Source organism: Mycetomoellerius zeteki, unplaced genomic scaffold (genome assembly GCF_001594055.1).
Source record: "Mycetomoellerius zeteki isolate Tzet28-1 unplaced genomic scaffold, Tzet1.0 scaffold174, whole genome shotgun sequence".
NCBI lineage: Eukaryota > Metazoa > Arthropoda > Insecta > Hymenoptera > Formicidae > Mycetomoellerius > Mycetomoellerius zeteki.
The window spans coordinates 1,818,076-1,846,068 of record NW_017256696.1 but is presented as its reverse complement, the minus strand read 5'-3'; the positions used below and the strand labels follow the sequence as shown (position 1 = coordinate 1,846,068).

The window sequence follows — 27,993 nt, the reverse complement described above, 5'->3', positions numbered from 1 at the left end:
TTAAAAAAGAATTACAGATACATATTTTATTCTTAGCTTTTCTGATCAAATTGACATAAAAATTTTATTAAATATTATTTTCCTTTAATTTTTTAATTTCTTACAGTTTCATTAACGATTTTAAATATTGAATATTTAAATTATATGTTTAAAAATTCTGTTTGAGTAAAATCTGTTTTGTGTATGTAAAATTAAACAAATCAGAATCTATTATGGTGCCTTTTCATGCTGACGCTCGACACTCATTTTTAGCGTCAAAATAGATCACGTGATCAAAATTGACATTTGATATTCATCAATTCCTATCGCGTGACTCCAAAAATGAGCGTCGAGCATCAGCACGAAAAGGTATCTTTACTTGTCAACAATCATACAGATTGTTTTGTGAAAAACCAATCATCTTTATCGTTTATAATTTAGAGCAAGTTTTTCTGAAGCAATCCTCTTAAGAAGAATTTTCCTTCCTAAAGTTTGTATCTGCAATTTCCTGACACCCTGTATACCGAGTAAGATTCTTGTCTCAGAGAGACAAGAGAATTCCATATGCTGATGGCGAAGCATGCGCGTTTCGTTTGATCTTTCCGCATTCGTATTTTTCCGCACAATCGCTTTTCCGGAAAGCGGGAAAATTTGATTTAAAACCGGAAAAAATTAGCTTCATCTTCTCTCTACTCGATTCGTTTCATTTCGCGTCATGTTACTTACTGATCGGCGAGACTTGGCCAGATGCGTTGAACGGGCAATCTGTCCTATGGCGGTTACAGTCACAATCGTATACACACACGCAATTGTCTACACGCACGCACGTATGTACGCACTCACACACAAGAAGTGAACGTGTGCTCAGGGCCGACGTTAAGCTGGAGTATAAATGATCACAAATTTACATATGCGTGATATATAAATAGATATAGGTATATATTCTAAATAATAAATAACGAAATTATCTTGAAATTAATTTCGTTAGATTAGGGATAAAAATTAATTAAAAAGCCGCAATTATTATTTTATAATTATTCTATAAATGATAATTAAATGTTTGATAATTAGACTTAAACTATAAAAATTATTAGACATAGGACAATATTCGTCATTGTGGATCTTATTTTTAAGACTGTCTTAAAACTCGAAATGATATTTGATTATTTTATTAGCTGGATGAAAGACTTTTGTGTGTGAAATCTTAAATAAAAATAAAATAAAAAATGGAACCGTGAACTAAAACGAGGATTCGTGTATTATAATTCAAGATTATATTAATTAAAGTTAGAATTGACGTCAGTTCTAACTCAATTTTAATCTGCTGAGCCTAGTTAGATTTACGATTTTAATCTTAAATAAGAGATCGTGTTACGAATATTGTCCATAATTATAGATTTAATTATACAGAATTACGTAGATTACATAAGTGAGTAAATATTTCTTTTTGAATCATATGGAAAATCGAAGATGGAAATAAATTCAGGATTCGAACTCTAGACGAGGGTTTCAAGATCTTCGCCTACGTCACTAGCCACAACACAGGTGTGAGCGCGCGCACGCGCGCATCGTGGCCGCTCGCGTGCGCGTGTAAAGTCGAAGACCAAAGTAAGCGAGCGGCGACGACGGCAGTCGCGACGCTGACGCGAGGCGGTGTATCGCGCGGTGCGCGAGTTTGCCTCGCGATTTTCATCCACGCGAACGAAGGCAGTATCGCGCTTCATTCGAGTACTCCAGGTGATACCGAAGGTCTAAATTGTGAAATAGAAAATTTGGCACGGAGATGTGACCAATTGTTCAACAACGGCGACCTTGGCGGGACGGTGAGTGACCTCTGCGACGCCGCTCTTCTTCCTACTCTTTTGCGCTGCCGGAGCACACGCGTGTGTAAGAAGCGTCTTCTTCTTCTTCTATTCCTGCTCCTTCTTCTCCCCTCGGTTATGCATCGTTGTATAGGTATTTTCCCACGGGAAAAGTGACCTTTTAATTGCCACGGTTGCCGGTTAACGAACCGGGTCTCATTAACGAGTCTCTCTTTCCCGCGTGGTTTTTCCACCGATGGGAGAAACACGCGCGCTGTCAATCGATGACATGCAGACTGTCGGAATAGACTTGTAGAAAAATACTATACTATTAAAAAAGGAAAATCGTCAAAAATACTCTTAATTGTTGTTTATAAAATACGAAAAGTTTATTTACGAAAATCTAAACATTAAAAATGTGAAAATTTCAAAATTTTTTTAAATACGAAATGTTGATGGTTTGGAAAATTTAAAGTTTTATTTTAAGAAACTTCTTTTAGGAGGAAGAAGAAGGGAGAGAAAAAGATTCTATTATTTTTATTATTTTATCAATTTCAATTAATCACTACAAGTGTATCTTGTATTATTATCTTTTAATATAACACATGATATTTATGTTATATAAAATAATTAAAAATTAATCTCTAAATAAAGAATATATGAAGAAAGAAAAAAATTATAGTAAAGGATATAGTAAAAGATTACTTTATTGTTTTATAAATTTATTTTGATAAATATTTATAAAAAACACATCTTACGAGTTTCATCGCTAAGTTTGAAATTGTAGGAATTCAGAGCGAGAATGAAGTAAATTGATTTAAAAGTCTTACGATCCGACATTGTATTTAAAACGATATTGCTTTATTTTTGCGCTCACCCTCTTGCTACTTAAATCTCTCTTTAAATTCGAAAAAGAAAAAGCCCTTAAAAAGACTTGACCAGATCTCGCCCCGAGAAGAAACGCGCTGTCTCGGGGGAAATCCGATTCGGAGAAGACCTAAAACGAAAGACCTGTCGGGGAGAAAGCCTCCCTTGTTACGACACGCGTTGCGACGCGTACGTTCCTCGGGCGAGCGAATCAATATTTGGAGGGTAGGCGTTTGCGTCCCGACGAACGGCGTCGAGGCCGACAGAACGTGAGTCACTCACCCCTGTAGCTGTCCGAGAAAGAGAGAACGAAGCAAAGAGAAAGGGGCTGCTGACCTCCCTTTCGCCCCTTTTTCTCGTGTCCGATACGCAGCAGCCCTCGTTACGAAAGTCTCATTTTTTCTCGCAGATGTAAGCCGTTCGCTCATTTTTATTTTTATTTGTTTTAATTTTAATAGTTATTAATTTGAATAGTCGCAGATTTTCCGAAGATTTATCTTTATGAATGTAACAACACGAAACAAATATGTTAAATGTTAGAGATGTGCGAACTATTCGAACACGAACTATTCGAAAATTTTGAATCTATGGCGGATATTCATAGTCGGTTCCTATTTTAAGACCATCTTAAGTAATGTCTTAAGATGCAACTAATGCGATTGATTTATAACATCTTAAGACTCTGAACTTAAGACAGTATTAAATATAAGAATCAAATATATAGTAAATATAATATATATATTGACAATCTTATACATATACATGCATATATATATATATATATACACTAGGTGTTGACCAATAAAATTATAAATATTCTAGTGAATGTTTGCTCACTTTTGTAATTTTCAAGATACACAATCAACTTTCAGATTCCAAATAGAATTTGATTCGATTCGGAATCGATTCGAAGTTAAAAAAACCTTGATTCTCACACATCTCTATTAAAATGTATTAATTGCATCAATTTTTGTTTTTTATTGTTCCAAGATCAATTATTTACTTTAATACGGAATTTATCATTACTAGATTCATGTTATATAAAAAAATACAATTCATAAAGTATGATTGAATTAGATTTGTATATATAAAATTATGTTGAATTTAATTTAGATCCGAAAACCAAATAGAAATTCTTTAAAAAATCTCAGTATACAATATTTCGTAAATGTGTAAGGATATTATGTAAATTGTTTCGTTTTACGATGCGGACTTTGCCGCACGATGCCGCAAATCGATCCATCACACATGAATACCTTCTTTAATTGAGACACTCGTCGGGTTTTCGGATGTCCCGGTCAAACGATCAGCCAGCTGTTACGAACGCACTAATTTACAAGCGAGCTCAGCAGAAGCGTGAAGCCAAGTACGTGCGCGCCTAAGTAACCCATTCGTGCGAGAGACGCGCATGTACGTTATATATACATGCGGTGAGAACAGGTTCCACATAAAATCAAACGTTCCTCCCTTATCCATGCCGGGCATCTTCGCTGCATTGTAGCATTGCACGCTGCCGCGCATCGATACGGGTCGTCGCTTTGAGAAACCTTTCCAGATTTTTCAACCCCGAAACGATTTCGAGATAATCTCGAGATATACGGCTATGTATCGCATAAATCTGATTGAATCAACGAGATATGTCGAAGACTATCATTAGGTCTAAATATAAAAGAGCCAAAATCTCTTTCTAAGAAATATATAAAAATTTTACGATAAATCAGATCTGCATATTTTTTACGTTGCATTACTTATACTTTACCATATTAGTATACATTTCAATTTGGAATTTATGGATAAAATATAAATAATATCAAAAATATGCAGATCTGATTTATCGCAGAATATTTATATTTTTCTTAAGTATTAAAAATATTTAGATCTGATTGTCAAAGGATATTTATAAAATAATTCAATAATTAGATCCGTGCATTTTTGATAATGCATTATTTGATCTATAAATTTCAAATTGGAATGTCATGCAAATTATATTTTATCCATAACTTTGAAATTTATGAGTATAGTATAAGTAATGTAATATCAAAAATATGCAGACCTGATTATCGAAGAATTTTTACATATTCCTCGGAGAGAGATGCCGGCTCTTTTATTACCACTTACAAAACCTGATGATAGTTTTCGTTTTCGGTATCTCGTTGATTTGATCTCGTTATGCGTTTCCAGTTAAAAAACTGGATAATTAAAAGATTGTAACATCTCTTGCGAAACAAGTAAGATTTGGTAAGAGATTATTTTTGCATGCACATTATTGAAAGGATGTTATTATGTAGGAAATCGAAGCTAGCCGCCGAAATATCATGCAATACTCTCGTCGGCGCCGGTGATATCGATGCGTGTTTCGCGAGGTGTCGCGTCGCGTTGGCGACGAGAAACACCGCGATCGCGATCGTATACGCGTCGCAAATCGATTTCGGTCGGATTTGCGCGAGTTCACTCCACGCCCAAGCAAATCCGATGACGATCCCGTTTCTATCTGGCCACCGGTAACGAGCGAAACGAATACCTCGCGGTAATCCTCTCTTTCTCCCTTTTCCTCGACCTTACCGTTACGCGAATATGGTTTTGTACTCGCGCGTAACGGTACGGATTGTGACCGCCACACAAATAAAGAGATTTCTTCGCAAATGTTGCGACCGTGTCGTCGTAAAAGAATGCAGTGCACAACGCATCCGTTTCAGCCTCGACATCGGGTGCATTCCTTTCCTTGCCCCCCTTTTTCCACGCTGTCATTCGCACGTCTTTTCCTCCGACAATAAGTGGAGTGTTGGCGAGTTAACTTCGCTGCTGGAAGCCACAGCTTGAAAATTTCCTCGGTGATTGTGTCTATTAAGGTCGTCAAGTGAATCTAAACACGGAATATAGATATATATTTCTTCATTTTGGATAAATCTGTTTATTGCTGCAATCGTATATCAAAATTTAAATTGCAGATAATTACAATAATTCAAATTTATTCGTAATATTCAGGTGTAATTGAGGGGATTGACGGAATAAAGGCACAATTCTACTTAGGCCCTTTTTCCGAAGATTAGAGCAAATAAACAAGGAATTGATGTTGCTTACATTAAATATGAACGTGTTTCGATTGTCTTGTGGTGGTGAAAATGATATAATCTATGGAAAAAGAACACAAATGATTTGAAACTGTTAATGAGATTTTTATCAGAGACTGAATGAAAATGGTACGACAATAATGTGTTTTCATTACAACATATTTATGTTAAAAAAATTTTACGAAAACTCACCAGATGATGATTGAACATTATTTCAATTTATTTTGTACAAGTAAAAGTAAAATATATTTCATATTCATTTTGTATTTCTTCCAAAAGAATGTGAAAATAAAAAACTTTTCTGCAGTTCAAACTTTTCTTTCTGTCGATTCTTACAATATTATAATCAATATTCGGAAAAAGGGACTAAGTGCATTTTTTAAATTGCAAATAACTTTTTAAATATTGATCATAATAGAGAAATATTATAACATATAACTTTTCAAATTATATAAATATATATATATTTAATACTGTTTCCATTTGTGGTATAATAAAAAAATAACACGTTATTTTAATTTTTATCAAAATCAAGATTTTGTAATTAGGCCTTTATTCCGTCCATCCCCTCAATTATTTAGCGGTGATGATTAAAAGATAAAAAAACAATTAATGATTTACACGATATGATAAACCTGAAAATGATGCGAGTTGCGCATTAGATACGCCAGCGCGCGCCTGATCGCGTGACTCTCGGGGCCTTTATTTCCTTTTCTTACTCGCAGATTTCCTTTTATCAATCAAAATTAATGCCTAGGAGTAGGACATAAATCCAAGAGAAAAATTGCGCGACGTTTATATGTAGTTCTGAAACCCCAGTGGAATCTAAACACGCCATCGATTGCGTGACTTTCTCTAAATCGCTATAATACTTTTTTCCTTTATTTCGTGAATACAGAATTCCTCTATTATCTCTCCTCTAATATACTATTTTACTCGCATTTTCAAATAATATATAATATATATATTATTTGAAAATGTGAATAAAATAATAGAGGAAGAGATGTAATACACGTTTCTGTATTTTTAAATAAAGATTTATCTAAATAATGCCCAACTGGACGCTAGCGCGGTTGATTGTGAAGTCGAAAAGTTTCTTTTTCTCCACAGCATCGTTCACGCATACGATACTCTGTCAGCTCGATCGGCATCAGCACGATCTCTTTCGCGTCGCTTCTTTTCCAATCTTTCCAACGCTCATCGTTCGCGCCATCGCTCGAATAAACCTGCTTGCTCGATGAGGACTCTCCTTGAAAGAATGGAGATCCTCTAGTCGAGTCGAGTCTTCTCCTCGTGAGATCTCGCTCGCCGGTCTCTCTTCGCGTCGCGACCTTGAGCGGGAACCACGTACACCGGTTATTGTAATAGCCAGGCTGGGGCCGTCCCTCGCGTGTTCGCGTTCATCGAGCGGACGGACCAGCCGAGTCGGTGGTTGCAGAAGAAAGTTGGCGGGCGTAGAGAAACAGAGAAAAAGAGAAGGAAAGAGAGAGGGACGAACGAAAATGAGAAAAGAAGAAGAAGAAGCAGAGGGAGAGTCGCTGACACCGGCCGCCAAGAGGAGGACGCCTCCGGCGATTCATCAGAGTCGTCCAAGACGTTTTTTTCGTCGAAATAATCACCGGACCGATTCTTACCGATCCCTGCGTGCCTTCTTCTTCTTGTCTGCCTGCTTATCTGCTTTTCTTCCTCTCGCCCGTTCGCGTATGCAACCGTAATGAGATGCGGCCTCAAACTTCTCTCTTTGGAGCCGTTTATTACAGCACAGGGGATTATTTAGGGGATAAAAATTTCGTTCGACGAAATTTCGCTTCGCGGAAGACGTGCGTTGCGTCTTGGTATCTCGCTCGTCTTCACTTATGAGGCGAACGTTCACCGCAAGAATATCGTTAATCGAGGTACGCGTATGCATGGTATGCGAGATCGTTCATAGGCTGTTCCACCAACGGGAGAAGAGGATATGACGACCGCGCGACGCGCGCACATGCATCTCTTCCGCATCGCATTCTTCGGCAGAGGAGGCCGATCCATAAATCTGATCGTTCGACGAGTTTCCTTTGAACGTAGATTGCCCGAAGAAATAAGCTATATCTTTGTTATCTTTCCTTAGATAATAAATACAAACACTAAACCATCATTATAAAGATTCCCTGCTGTCTTCCCAGTATCTGAAAAATCAGAACTTCGAATTCTTCGGGAATTGAAACAGATAGAAATAGATTCGATAATTATTACCGAATTCGTTCTGATTTTTTAGATACTGGGAAGAGGCAGCAGGGAATCTTTATAATGATGGTTTATAGTGTTTGTATGTTCTTAGTTCCAAATACGTGTAAATAAACGATTTGTATTTTCTCGGAGATGTTTCATTGAGAAATATATTAATCGCATATTTTATTGGGTTCTATAATTGCTCTTTAAAAAAATGTTGAAAAAAAATTATATTTATGAAATTTTAACAGGCAAAGCGATCCTCTAGACATATAATAGCAAAATAGGTTTCATGGTTCTATTTAATTCTATTTTAACTCTAAGGAGAATCTAAGGAAAAAAGATAAGGAGAGGCAAAAAGTTAGTTACTTTGGAAAAAAGTTTAATTACTTTGGAGCCATATTTCAAGAACAGCTGATTAAAAGAGGTTAAAATTTTTAATAGTTGCGTAAATAAAGCTTTGATATTTATATGGGAGAAGGAACTTATTTCTATTTAACTATGCCATCAAATTTAGATATTGTAATAATTTAGATATTGTAAGATCTAGCTACCTTTTACAAAAGAAAACGATTGGGAAACACAGATAAATACTTTTATAGCCATTTACAGGCTAATACCTTTGGTAGACTACACTTCGACGACTCGGTAATCCCATAAACGTCCGGAAGACCGGTCGCCCGCGCTTAAGTATATATATCTCTATTAAAACGGTGAAATCATGGCGTTTCTTTCGTGGTAGACTCATCCGAGATAACAGGTTCAGTTTGATTCAACGAAACAGTATACCGACTCCGATGTATACGTTTTGGAACCCGAAAGCATTCAAGTAAAGGCGCTCCAGTCAGAACTGGATATTCCACTACAAGTTTAAATCCTTTCCGATATAATTAATAGTTCCATCGTGAGCCAGTCACTTTCATTTAATAAATAGCACGCCCTGAAAAAGGGAGAGATAATTTTATGGAAGGTATATCTTTTGCGTATACATTATAACCTATCTACAATCTTTGGAAAATATTTTGAAAAAAAATCTTTTTGGCGGAAATAATCTATATATATTACTATTTAAAAAAATTATTTATTTATTAAAACGATTTTGGTTTAATTAATTACGATTATAAAGTTTCTTATTCACCATTGGAATAATGTATCATATGCAAAGTTCGAGATTTTTCATGTCAATAATGATCACTATTATAGCTATCACACACAAAATGACATAAACTGCACAACCATAGCATAAGCTATAAGCTTAAGCTGCATAACCTTAAGCTATGATTATACAGCTCATGGTGGAAGATGCGATATGCGCGTTGACTCACCTGTCTTCTTCCACCATGATGCAACTATAATTTTGTGTGTGATAGCCGATGGTCCTTAGACTTTGAGATCAGACAAAAAAACCGACGGTGCTGTAAAAGATCAGTCGTTTGAAAATTGTATAAAGCTCAATATCTTACATAACGGTTAACATCGCCGAACAGCCTTTGACTGAAATATTTTTCAAGACGGTCGAAAGATAATCACACGTCTAAGAGCTTTGAAAATTCTGCTTGGTCAGGCGGAAAAATTAATGTCCCTATTTAACATATCTCAATAGGAATGGTGCATCGGTAGCGCAGATAACAGCATTTAATATATATGATATTCTATAAATGAATAAAGCTTTAACGGTTTCTTCTTTTGTGATGCTATTAACAATTATTTAAAAAAATCCGTATATCTTTAACTAATATTAAATTTAAGTGTTAACATTTTTTTATTAAAGATAGTAAGATAGCAGAGCTAAAGACAGCACGTCCTTCATGATAGCTTAACAAGAAAAAAATTTAACAGAAAATATATCTTTCACGCGTATGTATTATATCTACAATTTTTGGAAAATATCTCAGAGGAAATGTCTTCGATAAAAATGATCTCTTTGTTCTCATTCTAAAAACATTACTCATTAGAATAATTTGGCGTATTCTCTTATATACCAAATAAATGAAACATAGTTGATAATTTTTGGACTCGCTAATTTTAATAAACAAAGATTCTAATTCAAAGAAGTTAAAATTAAACAAATTTGTTGCTTTCCATGCAGAAAACGTGTCACGCTTGGATTACCGAACGATATAGTATTCGACGTAGCGGTCTTTTTCTCTCTGCCCTTTCTTCATCTTGTTTCCTGCAAATAAGTTTCTAACCTTCGCGACGGAGGCTTGGAGGCTCGATTGGGTCCATGCCGGTACGCTGACCGTGGATTGGCGAGAACCGGATTGTCTAGATCCCCTCGAGCGACGAAGAGGACGATCGGTCGGTCCGGATCGGCTGGACTTATATTGAAGTAAAGTATCGGACTATCGCGTTCGTTCTCGGCATGGTCAACTCTAGTTACTGTAATTTCTCGCAAGGACCGACGAACGGAATAATCTCGCAGCTGCGTGAAACGGGAGGATGCGCCTATGCGCGTCTTCACGCGATTGCGTGGTGCATTGCATTGCACATCGCGGACTAAAGTTTCTCGGCTCGATCTATCCGACGAGTTGCACGCGAGATCCTGCATATTATAGGTATTTCGCCATTTGAACATTTGTTTTTACGCTCACGTTGGGTGCAATAGCATTCAGTGGAAAAACTTAACGATTCAATGTTGAAATCAGATTAATCAGATTAGATTGATGATGAAGAGTGAACGTTTCTTTTCCTGAATTATCTTAAAATCATACTTTTTAGAAATCCACAAATCTAAAGAGTGCTAGAAAGCTTTCTCTAATTATAGAAATAATAATCATTTTTATTATTAATTTATATTTCTTTGAAAAAATATAGATTTTATATATAAATACATGTTTTACAAATAAATTCTTCAAATTAATACTTTTTTTTAGACACGTAAAACAAATAAATTTTGTAATGTTGTAACTACAATATATACATATCTTTGTCAAAGTTCATTACATTTTTTTCCAACAAGTTTCTTTTTCTTTCTCGTAAAAAAACGCTATTTAAAACAGAAAATTTCCATATTTCATGTTTCGTATTTAACTTTATTTAACTTTATACTTTGAAATGTATTTTCTCAACTCCTTTGAGTCTATAAACTAAAAAACTGAGTTCTATGTACACAATCGATTAACCGACGAATCGTCATTTTCCCTTCCTAGCACGCTTAAAAAGTCGTCGCATTAACATCCACGGCAGCAGAAAATCAGTTCGAGATGCGGTTTGCGGGTACTTGTTACAGGAATCGTTGATCAAGAGACTCGACGGTCGAGTCTCGTGATGCTCGAGTACATAAGTCAACTGCCTATGTTTATTGCATTGTGAACGTCAATCTCTTCTCTCTTCATTTGGAAATTTTCAAACGTGGTTGAAGACATCTTGAGAACTCCGACAGTGTTATAAAAAATTTAACAGTATTATATTCATCCACTTATTCTATTCTGTTACAGTTGATTTTTTTTCATATCGATTCTTCCGATTTTTCGTTTTTATATAATATTTCCATCAATTTGTGCTCTCCCTCGCACACAGCCCGGATTTTACATTCATTTCCTTAAAAGTATACGCTCTGAAATCCAACGGCTCGTTAAGTCTCCTGAGGTGTTAAATTGAATTCCCAGCTATGTACGACAGGTACGACGAAGCGAGTAAAATGGTTAGTCGGTATTTATATCCGGACTCATCATCGCATAGCTTTGCACTGGCGCCGATATCAAGTCGTATTATTCGACTTAAGATATATTCGATATTTAAATAAGATCCAGTTTTCAACGGCAACATTCATCAAAACAGGTAATACAAATATGGACGAAGAAACATTTTTATTTATCGATTCTGTATCTCATAATATATTTTAAGTAACAATCCGGAAAATTCCTTCCAAATTGTACGTCATACAATTTATTATTCTTTTATTTTTTGGGGGGAAATTTTATTACGAAAACAATTTAATTATTTAATTATTTCTCTGTAATTTTCGATTGTATGTATAAACATTTGTAATAGAAAGTTAGTAATTATATTAGTTATACAATGTGTCTTAATTATTATGAAATTATTAAATTATTCTCGTTTATACAAAATGAAAGAAAAATCATCGCGATGATGTAAAGATAATGCTTTTCTCCGGACTTAGAATTATTATGAAAGAAAGCAACTTTTTATCAAAGAGAGATAGATAATTATCTGTCCTTCTTTTAAATATTTTAACTTGAAAATTCTATTATCATTTAATATAAAGAAAACATTAAATTTTAAATTACATGAGAGATAGAGTATGTGCTGCATAAGCAGACAGCTGTGTAGTGAGAATCACGATGAACTCAAGATAAAGATCGCAGTCTTCCGTTCTTTCGAGCATGACAGCGGACGTCGCATTACTTCATATTAGATCCCATTGTTCCTCAAAGTTAGATGTCAAGAGCGCGCGTTTGAAAAAAAAAACATTCATACTAAGGTACCAACTTCACTAAACTTTCCTCGACATTATTGCATAAATGTATATATATATATATATGTATTACTTACATACATAAAATTATTATTTTAATGTACTTATTATAATATAATGAGAGCTCTAACAAGATCATCTTGAGTTTATCGTGTGAAATGACTAATTATCCTGTCCGATTTAAACCGGTCTGGAGAATTAGCAACGGTATCTGATATATATTTTTCCTACAATTGGAGAAATCTGCTCTTCTTTACAAGACGAGTATCGTCTTAATGCGCGCGATTCCGTTGCTCGCGATCGACTTTCTCAAGATCGCACGCGTGCGCGCGTTGAAGTCGAGCGTGAAAGAAAACGGCCCGGAACTCGAGAAGCGATGAAACGGCCGATCGAATTAAATTGCGATAAGCAATGTAAGCATGCGTGTAATGTGAGAGGTCGGCGAATTTTACAGCCGACGAAAGACCAGTATCTTTGGGGCACCTCATTGCAAGGGTACGACCGGAAGTAGTTTGTTTCCCACGTTTTGCTGGCGAAGGAAGGTCGCTTCTCGCAAGGGGAAGACGTGTGCACCTCGAAAATGCCGTCTGTACCAGCAATTATGGTACTTCACTGTAGCGAGAAAGCAATTAAACTCGCCAGAGCGAAATAAGGCGTAAGAACGAGACACGTCTTCACGTCCTTATACACGTTGTTTCGTCCTTACTCGTGTGACCCGTCTTCCAGGTTGAGCAAGGAATAAGAAGAAGTCCACGCGAGATTACTTTCAGTCGCAATGTCGTCCATCGTGATTACTATCATCCTTTGCTTTCCTCGATTCCGATATTTTACTGAGCTTGTAGCAAGTTACCTCGAAGTAATTACTTGGAGCAAATAAATTATTTTCCATTCATTCTAATCGAATGGACAAATTATCTGCATTATTTTAATAATCATACCATCGATCTTAAGTGTAATAACTAAAGTGTTGCTTTACGGTTTCAAGACAGTTTTTTCTTGGCAAAGTTTAAATACAAATAAAACCCCTATTAGATCAAAGCGAGTTTAATGCCTAATAATATTTTTGTGTGAATTTTATAAGTAAACCGCGCATTCGTCTTTTATCGGTTTTAAAACACAGTCCTAAACTGAAATTGGAATACGTAATATCATAAATTAAATTAATTGAAAAAATTTAAGATTGATATAACTTTCTTTAGATGGATCCTGGTGCATCGATGTGTTAAATTCGCGAAGGAATCGCGAAGATAGACGATCATGAGACACTTAGGAAGAGAACAGCACAGACCGCAAGATCGCGCGGATTAAGTGCGTGTCGCCATGGCGAGGTGGAGATGGATGCTGTTGATCTTGACGACCATCTGGACGCTGGGCGATGGCTACCTGACGATACTACCATCCAGTACGCCCGTTGGCACTGTCGTCTTCGAGGCAGGAGTGCCTCAGCTGGGTGGTCGTCGCAAGTACGAGGCGTCCAGTGAGCGCACCGCTTGGTTTGCTCGGAAGCTCCTCAAAGTCCATCCGCATACAGGCCGCGTAACTCTGGCAAAGACGCTCAGCTGTGAAGGTCTCCAGTATCCGCGTGTTTTCACCTTCTACGTCGACTCGACGAGCTCCCGCCTCGGTAGACCCACTATCGATTACTATAGTTTACCATTGAGAATCCTGATTACCGGATGCGGCGGGGAGAATCACGACCTGGCGGCCACCAGAGGCTGGATGGCGGAGACTCTGGCTTCTTACGCGATGCCCAGCACCGACAGGTTGGAAATTTGCTGTTAGATGTAGATAAAAATATTAATGAATGTAGATACTGACTCGTAATATTGGAATTTAATTTATTTGATGAAATATAGATGTAACGACAATAATTCTGCACACAAAATATATAAATAGATTCCTCATAGCAAGAAAAGAAACCGTTCTGGAAAAATAGTATGGTCAGAATGGTACATTAACACAGGTTTAAATTAATCAACTTAGATTGTTATATTTAATTATATAAAGTAAATTCAAAAAAAGAATACTTAATGCTTAGCTTCGCAAAAATTAAAATTCATAGCTAAAGATCCAATTACATCCATAGATTTACCGAGGTATGCCTACGGACGTCTCAACTGGTGGCAGCTCTCCGTGATTTTCTACCTCAGACGACATTGAAGGAATGCGAAACGAGATGGGGTGGAGTGGCAGATCCCAGGTTCCTCGTGGAAGGTGCCGCCGGGGACCTGGTTTCCGCTACCGAGCAATGTCTGGTCGATCCATTGTGGAAGGTCTCAGTTAGCATGAATTTGCGTTGCACCGGCGACTCACGTCTGACCGATGCCGAACATCGATTGAAGATTGTGTTTCATCACCATCAGCTGGACGACACTGATCTCGGTAGGAGAGTGAGACGAGAGCTTAAGAATCAATCGCCGTATTTCGAGCAACACCTTTATCTCGCCGCGGTGGAAGAGGAAAAAGAGCCGGGAATGTATGTGACTTCAGTGAAGGCTAGAGATCCCGAGAACGGCGCCGTACGATATTCCATGAGCTCGCTGGTAGATGCGAGATCGCAAGCATTATTGGCTCTTGATCCAGTAACCGGGAGAGTGACAACCCGTACCAGGTTGGATAGAGAAAATGTCGACGTGCACTATTTTCGGGTGCGTATCGAATTCCGAAGTAAAAAGAATAAAAATTAAAAAAATATAAATCTTGCTCTACACATAAGAATAAATTTAATAAAAAAGCATTATCTAAGAGTGCGTCTGTCTTTTGTTTAAAAGCAATTTATTAACGTTGTAACGTATATGGTAGTTAAAACGAAAAATAGAAATTTTAATTAAAATAGCGTTTAATTACAAATAACATGGATTATTGGACAAGTAGGTGTTGGCGGTGGACGACTCGTTTCCTCCGCGCACCGGCACAACGACTCTTCAAGTTAACGTGTTGGATGCAAATGATCATACGCCTAGTTTTGAGGGACCGGAATACGACGCGTCGGTACGTGAAGGTGTTCCCGTAGGTTCCACAGTGATTACGGTTAAAGCTACGGATCAGGACACTGGAAGAAATGCCGAAGTGGAGTATTCTATCGTCTCTATCACGGCAGGTAGTAGCGTCACGCATATGGAGGATGCAGCGACTTTCAGAATCGATTCAAGGTTAATACCACAAATATCATATTCCGGCATATTTGAAGAAAGGTTATAATTTCTTAATTTCCGAAACTAATCACCATAACATTTCGTTTAGGAAGTTCTTTTTTATATTCATGAATAAAAAAAGATTTTGATCTTTTTCTATGGTATGAATAGATTATTTTCTCTAAATTTTATTGTAATATTATTAGTGGCACGAATAAACTACGTAGAATGTATTTTTTATTTTCTTTCTTTTTTTCTTAACTTAGTTTTTTTTGTTTAGAATTAGAAGATCCTACGGTAAAATCTTTTATATGATCAACTCAATGAAATATAATTTCACATGATTCTTATATTCACATTATAAATCTTTGTATATCCTCAGATCCGGCGTAGTCACCACGCGAACTCCTCTCGATCGCGAACAAACCGAGATTTACACGGTAGTGCTCAGCGTTACGGATCAAGCGACACCACCTTCGGCGCGACGTAGTTCAAACGCGACCCTATTAGTACGTGTGCTGGACGACAACGACAACTATCCGCAATTCACTGAGCGTACATATTCGGCAACCGTGCCAGAGGACTTGGACTACACGACTAATCCAGTGATAGCTCGTATTAGGGCGATAGACGCTGATGCTGGCGCCAACGCTGCTGTCCGCTACGCTATCATTGGCGGCAACACGCAGAATACCTTTTCGATCGACTCAATGAGTGGCGACGTAGCCTTAGTTAAGCCACTCGATTACGAGTCCACCAGGAGCTATAAGATTGTCATACGCGCTCAGGATGGTGGCTCGCCCGCGCGTTCTAACACTACCCAACTGCTCGTGATGGTCAGGGATGTAAATGACAACGCGCCAAGATTCTATACCAGTCATTTCCAAGAATCGGTGTCGGAAAGCGTACCAGTGGGATATTCGATCCTGAGAGTACAAGCGTACGATGCCGACGAGGGTAACAACGCACTCATCAAGTACACCATTGGCGCGCGCGATTTCACCGGCGCCTCCACAGAGAACTTCCCCATCACCGTGAAAGCAGAAACTGGTTGGATTTACACGACGAAGCAATTAGATCGGGAACAATGCTCAAAGTATATTAATCTTTTTTATCGATTATAAAATTGCCATTTAATTGGAGTTGGAATAATTGAAATATAAATCAACGCGGATAAAAGTTGTACAAAATATTTAAAACTGTTCGGAGAGAAATATACAAAATAATTTCTCCTCCATTCCCTACATAAAATTTTACTAAAAACACTTACTTTAGATTCTTTAGTAGCAAACTTTTTAACAAGAGATTCTCGTTTTGATTTTAGATACCAATTCACCGTAATTGCGGCGGATTCTGGAGAGGAACCAAAATCCGCGAGCGCGACGGTATTTCTCACGGTGACCGATGTGAACGACAATGATCCTTACTTCGAGCCAAAAACCTACGAGGCTGTAGTATCCGAGGATAGTCTGGCGGGCACTCCGGTCACAACGGTGACCGCCACCGATCCGGATGAGGATTCCAGAATCCATTACGAAATCACGGGTGGTAACACGCGTGGACGCTTCTCTATTTCTTCGCAAAACGGACGTGGCCTTATAACTATCGCCCAGATGCTCGATTATAAGCAGGAGAAACGGTTTGTGTTGACAGTGACTGCGTCGGATAGCGGCAGCCGCACTGATACCGCCTTGGTTTATGTCAACGTGTCGGATGCCAACAATTATTCTCCAGAATTTGAAAACGCACCTTACTCAGTCTCAGTGTTCGAGGACGCGCCAATTGGCGTGACAGTCCTGGTGGTGAGTGCTACTGATGCTGACGTTGGCAAGAACGCCCAGATCACATATAGCCTAGCGACTGATAATGGCGAACAGGTGATCACCGAGTTCACAATCAATCCACAAACTGGAGCAATTACGACGACAAAAGCGCTCGATCGCGAGTCGGTACCCTCGTACCTGTTAACAGTGACCGCCCGGGATGGTGGAGTACCATCGCTGTCGGATACTACCGATGTGGAGATCTCCGTCACGGACGTAAATGACAACGCGCCGGTCTTCGAAGCACCGCAATACCACGGTTCGATTCTCGAAGATGTTTTGCTAAGCACTAGCGTGCTGAGAGTCGCGGCGACCGATGCAGATACCGATCTCAATGGCCGGGTAAGTGTAGCTCTCTCTGACAAAAAAAATGATATTATGATATAATTTCAATGAAAAATATACTAATTGATTTGCTTATATAAATAAATACAAATTTTAATAATTAATAGAAATCTTTGAATTTCTGAATGATCAATAAATTATTAAGTTAATATCTTTGATTGATAAAAACTATTTTTATCAATCTTTTTTTAAACAACAATTATAAATGTATAACATAAATGTATAACATAATAAATAGCAGAAAGTTTTAATACAATTTTTAAAATTCTTTCCATGACTTTCTAATGAACTTAATATGACTGATCTAGGTAAGATACAGTTTAGAGGACGATGGCGACGGAGCATTCACGATTGATTCTACGACAGGCATTATTAGGACCGCGAAAATATTGGACCGAGAATCGGTGGCGTATTACACTTTAAAGGCCGTGGCCACAGACCGCGGTTCGCCCGCACTCTCGTCTGTCGTTCCTGTTACTATCAAGATTGAGGACATCAACGACTCGCCACCCGCCTTTGAGAACGATAAGATCATTCTTTATATCGCCGAGAATTCTCCGATTGGCTCGACTGTCGGTGAAATCTACGCCCACGATCCAGACGAGGGTCCTAACGCAGTGGTGCAGTACAGTATCATCGGTGGCGAGGATTCCAATAGCTTCAGCTTGAATGTCCGCCAAGGCGCCGATCGCGCCGAATTAATCACCCTCGAGGAACTTGACTACGAATCGCCGAAGAAGAAATTTGAACTCGTGGTGCGAGCCGCGTCACCGCCGCTGCGTTCGGACGCGGTGGTGCAGATCCTGGTGACCGATGTGAATGACAACGCGCCGGTGCTTAAGGACTTTCAAATAATTTTCAATAATTTCAAGGACTTTTTCCCAACTATACCAATTGGCCGGATACCAGCAGTGGACGCTGATGTAACGGACAATCTTGTCTACAGCATCCTCGCCGGCAACAATGCGAATCTAATCGATCTCAATAAGACCTCTGGCGAGATCCGATTGTCGCCACAGCTCAACACTAACGTGCCACGGGTAGCGACTATGGAAGTCGCCGTGACAGATGGTATCAATGAGGCAAAGGCTACAATGACGTTATCAGTACGTCTGATAACTGACGAAATGCTGCTGAACTCGATTACAGTAAGACTGGACGACATGACGGTGGAAGCATTTCTCAGTCCTCTTCTGAGTTACTTTCTGGATGGCTTGGCGGCTATCATTCCGTGTCCGCGGGAGAACATCTTTCTCTTTAGTGTCCAGGAAGATGCAAATGTACATGGCAAGATCCTGAATGTGAGCTTCTCGGCACGCAAAGTCGAACCAGGCACGATTGATGAGTTTTACAGTCCGCAATTTCTTCAGGAACGAGTATACCTCAACCGCGGTATCCTGGCGAGATTGGCAACAGTCACTGTTCTGCCCTTCGACGACAATCTTTGCGTTCGTGAGCCTTGCCTAAATTTTGAAGAGTGCCTAACAGTGCTCAAGTTTGGCAACGCATCTGGTTTTGCCAGCAGCGACACAGTTCTCTTTCGGCCCATCTATCCGGTGACCACATTCGCGTGCAGATGCGCCCGTGGTTTTACTGGTAGTCGTGAGGCTTACATGTGCGACACCGAAGTGAATTTATGCTACTCAAATCCTTGCATGAATGGCGGCATCTGCCACAGGCGAGAGGGCGGATATTCGTGCACCTGCCAACCGGATTTCACCGGTATAAATTGCGAGATCTCAATGAACCGCGACGCTTGCTCACCCGGCATCTGCAAAGGTGATTCTCAATGTACCGTGAAGAATACCGCTGGCTTTACTTGCGAAGGTTGTCCTGTATCCGCTCTGGAAAGCGTAACGCCTTTCTGCGAATTGAAAGCACGCAGTTTCGGTCCGGCGACATTCCTCACCTTCGCTTCTCTCAAGCAACGTCATCGTCTTCATCTTAAACTGAAATTTGCTACCGAATTGGCCGATGGTCTGCTACTTTATAACGGCAGATACAATGAACGCCACGACTTTATCGCCCTGGAAATCGTGGATTCGTGCGTACAGTTTAGCTTTTCCCTCGGTGATGAAGTAACAAGAGCAATGGCGGCCATTCCTGGCGGTGTCTCAGACGGTCAGTGGCACGAGGTTGTGGTCTCGTACATCAACCGAACAGTGACAGTGTCTCTAGACGATTGTGACGTCGCGCTCGCTCTAAAGCACGGGGAGAGGCTGGGTCCGAAATGGACTTGTGCTGATAGGAGCGAAAGAGTTCTCGAGGAACGTTGCGGACTTGTCACCGAAACCTGCCACAGATTCCTGGACTTGACCGGACCGTTACAGTTAGGTGGTCTGCCAGCAATCCCATCCAGCTTCCAGATCCGCAACAAAGACTATGTTGGATGCATTAGTGATCTTTACATTGATCACATTTTTGTTGACTTGAATTCATTCGTAGCTGACAATGGAACGAATGCGGGTTGCCCCGAAAAAACTGCTTTCTGCGTTTCATCGCCCTGCAGAAACAATGGTAAATGCCGTGAAATCTGGTCAGGTTTCGTATGCGAATGCGAACATAACTTTGCCGGGCCTACTTGTGCCGAAGAAATTGGTGCACCGTATAGCTTTCACGGCAATGGCATGCTCGGTTTCAATCCGTTATTGCGACCTATTCAATTACCGTGGACGACGGCTCTAAGTCTCCGAACTCGCGCACGACAAGCATTTGTCATGAGCGTGCAGATCGGCCAGAATAGCTCGGTCCTGTTGGAAATCCGAAATGGCAAGCTGGTCGTCTCGCTGGATGGTGCCGATGTAATCCGAACTGGTGGTACAGTTGCGGATGGCGAATGGCATCGCATGGAGATTGTCTGGCAAAGCGGCCACGTATCCCTAGACACAGACTATCGCGAACGACCTGTAACAGTACCGCTACCAGCTAAGCTGCAGGGTTTGTACGTTGGCAGAATCCTCGTAGGTGGTCCAGATCAAGCGACCAATATCGATCTACCGTTCTTTGACGGTTGCCTGCAGGATATACGAATCGGCACCAACCAGAGCGTTCTTCAGCGTCCAACTATCCAAGAGAACGTCGACGCCGGTTGTCCATCTGAAACCTACTGCAACTTGGAATGTCCACAGGCATCGATCTGCATAGCGCAGTGGCGGTCGAGCGAGTGTGTGTGTGCGGCTGGCCACGTCGGTCGTGATTGCGAACGCATTTGTAATCTCGAACCCTGCAGCGACGCTGGTACCTGCATTGAAGATATGACTGACTTGCGGCGTGGTTATCAATGTAAATGCGTTTCTTCTGATATATCCGGAGAATACTGCGAGACAAAGAGCGAACAACCCTGTCCGGCCACATGGTGGGGATCTCCAATTTGCGGGCCCTGCCATTGCGACGAAACTAAAGGCTATGATCCCGCTTGTAATAAGACCACCGGCGAATGCCACTGCAAGGAGAACCACTATCAGCCGAACGGGCGGAAGGAATGCATACCGTGCGAGTGCTACACAACCGGTAGTTTCGGTCCTCGTTGCGACAGTGAAACTGGTCAATGCCGTTGTCGGACGGGAGTGATTGGTCGTTCGTGCACCGACTGCCCAAATTCTTATGCTGAGGTAAAAGAATAGAGCAAAATGTAAAATATATTTTAGCTAACATTTTTCTTTTAATTTAAATACTCTGAGTATCTTTAAAATAAACTTTTAAAATAAATATTTTAAAATAAAATAATAATTTTAATTTAAGAAGATTATCGCTTTTAGCGATGTTAATTAAAATATCGATATTTTTTAATATATTAGGTGACTCTGAGAGGCTGTGAGGTAGTCTACGATGGCTGTCCCAGATCGTATTCGGATGGTCTATGGTGGCCGCGGACTCTTTTTGGGTTGACAGCCATCGAAGACTGTCCCGGCACCGCCGAAGGCAAAACTTCCAGATCCTGCGACGACAAATTAGGCGGTTGGCAACCGCCCGATCTCTTTAATTGCACTTCGGAAGTCTTCATTGAACATCGACACCAGCTGGCGGCTCTGGAGACCAAGGATCTCACACTAAACACTTACGTAGCCGTGAAAATGGCAAAAGACGTTCACAGAGCGGTAAATATTACGAGAGAAATGTACGGAGCAGATCTTCTGGTGACGGAATCCTTGCTAGTGGCGTTGTTACGTTATGAAGAAAGTCTAGTGGGTCTGAACTTGACCCACAGTCAGGACAAGGATTACGTCGCCCATCTAATCAGCATAGCCGGAGCAATTCTGAGATCCAAATACAAGGAAAAATGGGAAAAGATAGGAGAACTTAACGGAGATAGTCCCGATAAGATTCTGGACGCTATGGCAAGATACTTGAAGACTTTAACGGCATCTCAACATGATACTTTTACCAATCCCTTTGAAGTAGTCAATGATAACGTTGGTATGTATGTGTGAGACCCTTTATCTCTCTTCCGTTCAATTTAATTACTTTAATTAATAAAACGATTTGTTATAAAAATTTTTTAACTATAATTTATTTTTAGAAATTTTATTATTTTTAGATATTTGTTGTTACTTCAATTTTCTCTAAAAAATTGAAATTAAAATAAATTTTTTAATTTAAGAATAAATTTTGTACGCGATACATGTGACAATATTAAAATTTAATCAAATAGTAATATAAAAATAATAAATTTTACACAATTTCCACTAAAATATATATTGCACTTCATACTATGCAAAGGAATTAATTTTTAACATTTATTTTAATTTTATTATTAAATTGTATGCGTCACATTTTAGTGCTGGGTCTAGACATCGTAACATCGGAGAGTCTCTTCGGCTACGAGACAATTGAGTATAAGGAAGATCCTACTTTATCAACAGCGAGACCCACGGAAGCTGATCGGAAAGTCATTCTACCTGATACCTCTGCTTTTCTGAGCTCTTCAACGCATTTTGGTCCGTCTATTAGTTTCCCAAAATACAACAATTACATGGCTGATCCAAGCAGATTCGATCCGCACTCAAAGATCCAGGTGCCACTCAACACATTAGGTATCAAACCCGTCATACAGGGTGAACTAAATGTGAAGAACAGTCTGAACAATCGAAAGGCCGTGCTGAGTTACGTGCAATACAAAGAACTTGGTGCTCTCTTACCACAAAGGTATGTTATTTTGCTCAATTATATATTGCGCATGAATTACTTGTTATTTTAATGTGTGTGATAAGAATTTATTATTTATTTTTATTAAACTTTATATGCAAAAATGAGAATAAAAAGATGGCTTACCTGGCTAATTACTTTTAATACTAATGCTTGAATTATAGATTCGACGACTCGGTATCAGTTAGATGGGGGGTAGAAGTAGCAGTTGGATCACCCGTAATGACTGTCTCAGTGTTAGTTCCCTCGAATGACGGCTACGAGTCCTTGACAGGAATCCCTTTGCAGTCACCGATTCAAGTCAGACTTTGGCTTCATGAAAACGATGATTTCAAGACCAGAACAAATCCGCAATGTGTCCATTGGAGCACGGCGAGAGGGTAAGAAAAGTTGACTTCACAAATTAAAAAATTTTAATTTTCTATGAAAAACTAATTTTATTTGACAATTGATTTTAATTGATCACAATTCATTTGTATAAAAATTTTAATTTTATTCTATTTAATTTCAATATCAAAATTTCGTAATGTTTAGAAAATAATTTCTTTTACTTGATCAATTTCAGAATCGGTGAATGGAGTCGAATGGGCTGCACCACGGAAATTGAAGACAATTCCTTGTCATTCGGTACTATTGTGAACTGTTCTTGCATGAAACTGTCCACCTTTGCTATATTGACAGACGTCCTCGATCTTGAATATGTTCCCGAGCCATCTTTGTTAGAGGATGTGACCAGTTATAGCGCGTTTATGCTCGCCTTACCGCTGCTATTATCTGCTCTCTTGATCCTGGCGTTAATTCGCGGCGGTGGTACCAACTCTAACAGTATTCACAAAAATTTGGTGTTATGCGTTTTTATGGCGGAAATCCTGTACCTAATCGCGCTCAAAGCCAGAAATCCTCTCGTCTCCAACGAATTCCCCTGCAAACTCACGGCGATAGGACTGCATTATGCCTGGTTGAGCACTTTTGCCTGGACCCTCGTAGACTCCGTTCATCTCTATCGGATGTTGACGGAAATGAGAGATGTGAACCACGGCCAGATGAGATTTTATTACACTATGGGATACGGTCTGCCGGCTGTCATTGTTGGACTTACTATCGGCGTCAGGGCCGATCAGTACGGAAATTTCTATTTGTATGTTGACTTTAATGATTTATTCTTTAAATAATTTTTTTTATTTTTATTTTTAAAATCCAGAACCTATTATAACATTAAAAATTTTTTAGTTTAGCAAGCAAATAATATCTTTATAAAGATAAAATTGAAGATTAAAATTAAAACTAAAATAAGATGATATAATTCTATGATGGTAATCCGTATTATAATAGCATATTCTTTCGCGACTTGTAAATTACTAAAATATAATTATTATAATATAATAAAATACAATTTTTAGAATAGAACATAATTTTGAACTTTCAAATGGAATTTTTAATTATATAAATTTTTATTTGATTTTCCAGCTGTTGGTTGTCCATTTATGAAACCGTGATTTGGTCACTCATAGGTCCCATTTGCGCTGCCGTATTGGTGAACTTTTGCATTCTCGTAATGTGCATTCGCGCAGCGTTTACTCTGAAAGAACACATCATGGGTTTTGGAAATTTACGAACGCTCTTATGGCTCTCTGTAGCCTCATTACCTTTACTAGGATCAACATGGACTTTGGCGGTCCTCAATGCATCAGAGAATTCGCCGATGCTATCGTATTTACTGAGTGTCGCTATCGTGGTTCACGCGGCATTTAGTCTGATCGGCTACTGTTTCATCAATAGCAGAGTTAGAAGAAATTTGTATCAAAGTCTATTAAGGTGTATTGGCAAAAAAACGCCCTTACTAGAAGGAAGCATGGGCAACGGAAGTAGCAGTCAAAATGTAAATGGCCATTCGGTATGTAATTTAAAATTGATCCTTGCTATAAATATATGATTAAACATGAATGCATTAATATTGATGTTTATGGTTCAGCGTTCAGCGCTAGCTTACTCTTCGACTTATGGTGGAGTAGAATCCGTATGCAAAAGAGTTCACGTTGGCGTTTCTACAAGCAGCACAACTTCAAGAAGTACAAATAAAACAGGTTCAAGCCCTTATCGTAGCGATACGCATTTAAGACATACATCAACCTCCACAAGTAATTATAATAGCGATCGAGATCCGTACTTGTCGTCGAGGAGTCATCGATCAGCACTGAATTCTCGACAAGGTACAGCTTTTAAAAGCAGCAGATGAAAAAATTTTTAACTATATATTAAAATTAATTTATTTAAGTTAATTTATTATATAAATAAAACTAAATTAATTTATGATATTAACATTTAGTTTCAATCTAAGACTGTGTTCCAAGACCGACACGGTGGTTTCGGCGCACAATTTGTTTGAACTGGAAATAGTAAAAATTCACACATATTATTAGGTCATTCGTCACGTACAAGATTATTTTCGATCAAGACCTGCTTTGATCGAAAATCACCCTTTTCACTTATTTGTTCTTAAGTTAATGTTATACAATGTTTTCAAAAGAATCTACGGAGGTAAGGGGTCAGCGCAGAGAATCAGAATCAGACTCCGACGGCTCGCAAGCCGAAGGAGGCGGCAGAAGCCTGGACCTTGCCAGTTCACATAGCTCCGACGAGGATGACGTCACATCGAGGTCGCACAGAAATATGGGAGTGTCTACACAGCAGCATGTCACTCACAGCTATCTACCCAATATTCACACCAATCCTGCCGAACACTTGAACATACTTTGCTCAAATGCTGAACTCTTCCCCAACATCAAACCGATCTACGCCCCCCGATGGAGTTCCCAACTGCCAGAAGCGTATCTGTCATCAAATGGTGAGATTGGCAATCACAAGTTTAAATTAAGAACAAAGAGAAAAATATAAATATTCTTGAATCATAAAAAAGATAAGTGATTGTAAAGACATGAAATTGAAAGATAGTAAAATTAAAATTCCAATTAAAAGATTTAAACGTTATTTCTCATTTTATAATAGCACACACAATTATATAAATATAAGAGGTTTTGTAATATGATTTTTGAGAAAAGTTAAAAATAATACTATTCATTTCTTTTGCAGTGATGGATGTGCGAAGTAGTCAATGGTCTGGTGGCACCATGTCAGATAACGAGATAGCTTCGAACAAGACCTCGAGCCCGAACCCGCTACCGTATCCGGAGATAAACTCACCGCAGAAGAGCCAGCTGGACGAAAACTACTCGGAAGGTGAAGAGAAAATACATCATCTGGGAGAAAAGTACTTATTCCCTTATACTGCCGAAGAAGACCATACAGTGTCACCCACACCGTACATGCTGTCCATGTCGTCACGTATCCTCGCCTCTAGCATGAGCCATCACTCACAGAATTCGAATCACGAAAATCTGAGTGGTTCTGAGCAGCGTTACGGCAGTCTGAAACGTGGTCAAAGTCTGCACGGCTCTCAGCACGACAATCTCAGCGGTTCCGAAAGATACGGCAGTCTGAAACGCGGCAAGATGGGTACCCCCATCGTTCTGGAGGATAGGCCCGAGTATATCCTGCCAATGAGCGGCAGGATACTGTCAAGTTCGTTAACCCATGACCTACAACACAGTAACGAACTAGCGGCACTCAGGCAGCAACAGCAGCAGCAACAACAACAGCAATATGAGCAGACTATTACCGAGACCGAGTGAGTAATAAACACACATATCATATTTAGATTTGGGAGATTTTTTATTCGGATATCGGATGGCTTGTTAAATAATTTAAATAGACGTAAAATAAAAACTTAAATGAGCTTTTTATATACGATGGATTTGATGTCTGAATCAAAGATGTAAAATAACAAAGAAAGAAAGCATTTTAAATTATTTTCATTGAGTTTTTCTTTTTATATATATGTATATTATCTATATTGAAAATAATATCTTCTTTTAAGAATGATATAAAAAATACTATTTCAGTATGTAGAATCTGAGAGATTCTAAGAGAGATTAACAGGAAAAAAATTCATGAGAAATTATACTTTAAAATGGAGTGAATGTGACTTAGAACGATCTGATTAATTAAAAATGAAGTCATAATGAAAGCTTAATTGTAATCAAAATTAACAAAGTTATAGAAATAATAAAACGTAGTCACATTGGATAAAAATAGAAACCTTTATATAAACGATTATTGAAAAAGTTGATGCGTTCATTGACATATAAAACAATTTACAAAAAGACAATACAAGTACGTCACATCCAGCGTACGTAAAAAAAGGTTGGCGACGAACTAACATACTTAAGTTACAGCGTTTCTTGTCTTAGCGCAATTTCGTAACACTCTTTTTAATTCATTCTGGTTTTCTTTGGTTTCCCATATTTCTCCTTGCTGTATGCACAGAAGGTGGCGTTGGAACGTTCTCTAACATAACTATATCTTTTCTGTGATCCGTGCTTGCTCTGACTGTCAAATTATCAGCGAGGAGGTAAGCGAGCGTGACGATATAAATCTACAAATCGTCCTACAAACCGCAACGATTATCTTTAATTTTCTCCGATAGCGTCCAATTGACCGGAACTAATCGCGAGTTGTCACTGTTGCAGGAAGGATATTAATGCGGAAACGCCCGTCTGACGAGGTCCGTGCCACGAACGAGAATAACGTACAAAGTAATTTAGTTTACGCCTAGCTTAAGTGTCCAACGCGCAATAAAGACTCGATATATATATTTTAAGAAGCGGCCATGACTGTACTTACTTAGCCATATTAATTAGCATGTATGTGTGAGTGCCTGTTTATATGTTGCATACGGAAGGTCTATCAGAGTAAACGTAAGAGATAATCCTTACATTAAAATATATTCCAATGATTATATAATTATAAAACATATATATGTATATATATGTATATAGATGAATTATAATTATATATATATATACCAATGTATATTATAATTACAAATCGTCAGTTATCGCTTATCATTGGAAAATATCTCGATGTTATTTTTATCCAATGAAGTACACAGTTGGACGATTCAGAATGCAAATAAAAAATAAAATTCATAATTTAAAACAGTATTTTAAATATAATTTTTTATATTTATATAAAATAAGTATAGAAAATTAGTGGAACAAGATCAAAGTTTGCACTGAATCGTTCAATCACACTCTGATCGATCCAACATAAATATTTGCG

At 38.6% G+C, this 27,993-nt stretch overlaps 2 protein-coding genes across 4 annotated transcripts; both read left to right on the top strand.

Moving 5' to 3' along the window:
* The first annotated feature begins 321 nt into the window (after positions 1-321).
* On the top strand, positions 322-13,648 carry LOC108721461 (uncharacterized). The gene is made up of 4 exons (XM_018446011.1): positions 322-348; positions 1,390-1,408; positions 1,480-1,802; positions 13,568-13,648. The coding sequence occupies exons 1-4, from the start codon at positions 322-324 to the stop codon at positions 13,592-13,594; spliced, it is 396 nt and encodes a 131-aa protein (XP_018301513.1). The 3' UTR covers positions 13,595-13,648.
* Positions 13,640-27,628, top strand: stan (protocadherin-like wing polarity protein stan). 3 transcript variants are annotated; one of them, XM_018446239.1, is made up of 16 exons: positions 13,640-14,131; positions 14,455-15,016; positions 15,243-15,520; positions 15,885-16,598; positions 16,827-17,667; positions 17,979-21,281; positions 21,468-22,086; positions 22,449-22,815; positions 22,980-23,195; positions 23,381-23,953; positions 24,283-24,709; positions 24,788-25,025; positions 25,343-25,660; positions 25,906-26,500; positions 27,277-27,283; positions 27,402-27,485. In XM_018446239.1, the coding sequence occupies exons 1-16, from the start codon at positions 13,689-13,691 to the stop codon at positions 27,411-27,413; spliced, it is 9,513 nt and encodes a 3,170-aa protein (XP_018301741.1). In that variant the 5' UTR covers positions 13,640-13,688; the 3' UTR covers positions 27,414-27,485. The 3 variants fall into 3 exon arrangements, with proteins under 3 accessions (XP_018301741.1, XP_018301740.1, XP_018301739.1); XM_018446238.1 differs by lacking the exon at positions 27,277-27,283 and having other exon boundaries at positions 27,402-27,628; XM_018446237.1 differs by having other exon boundaries at positions 27,277-27,442.
* Positions 27,629-27,993: the final 365 nt, after the last annotated feature.

What these genes read in the sequence shown, in the direction of transcription:
- LOC108721461 (XM_018446011.1), top strand. Translation starts at nt 322, where the DNA reads ATGAGCGTCGAGCATCAGCACGAAAAG. An exon ending in ACGGCGACCTTGGCGGGACG is followed by an intron (nt 1,803 to 13,567) that starts GTGAGTGACCTC and finishes AACTTTCTTTAG; the next exon opens with ATGGATCCTGGTGCATCGAT.
- stan (XM_018446237.1), top strand. Translation starts at nt 13,689, where the DNA reads ATGGCGAGGTGGAGATGGATGCTGTTGATCTTGACGACCATCTGGACG. An exon ending in GCGATGCCCAGCACCGACAG is followed by an intron (nt 14,132 to 14,454) that starts GTTGGAAATTTG and finishes TTACATCCATAG; the next exon opens with ATTTACCGAGGTATGCCTAC. An exon ending in AGCGTATCTGTCATCAAATG is followed by an intron (nt 25,661 to 25,905) that starts GTGAGATTGGCA and finishes TTTCTTTTGCAG; the next exon opens with TGATGGATGTGCGAAGTAGT.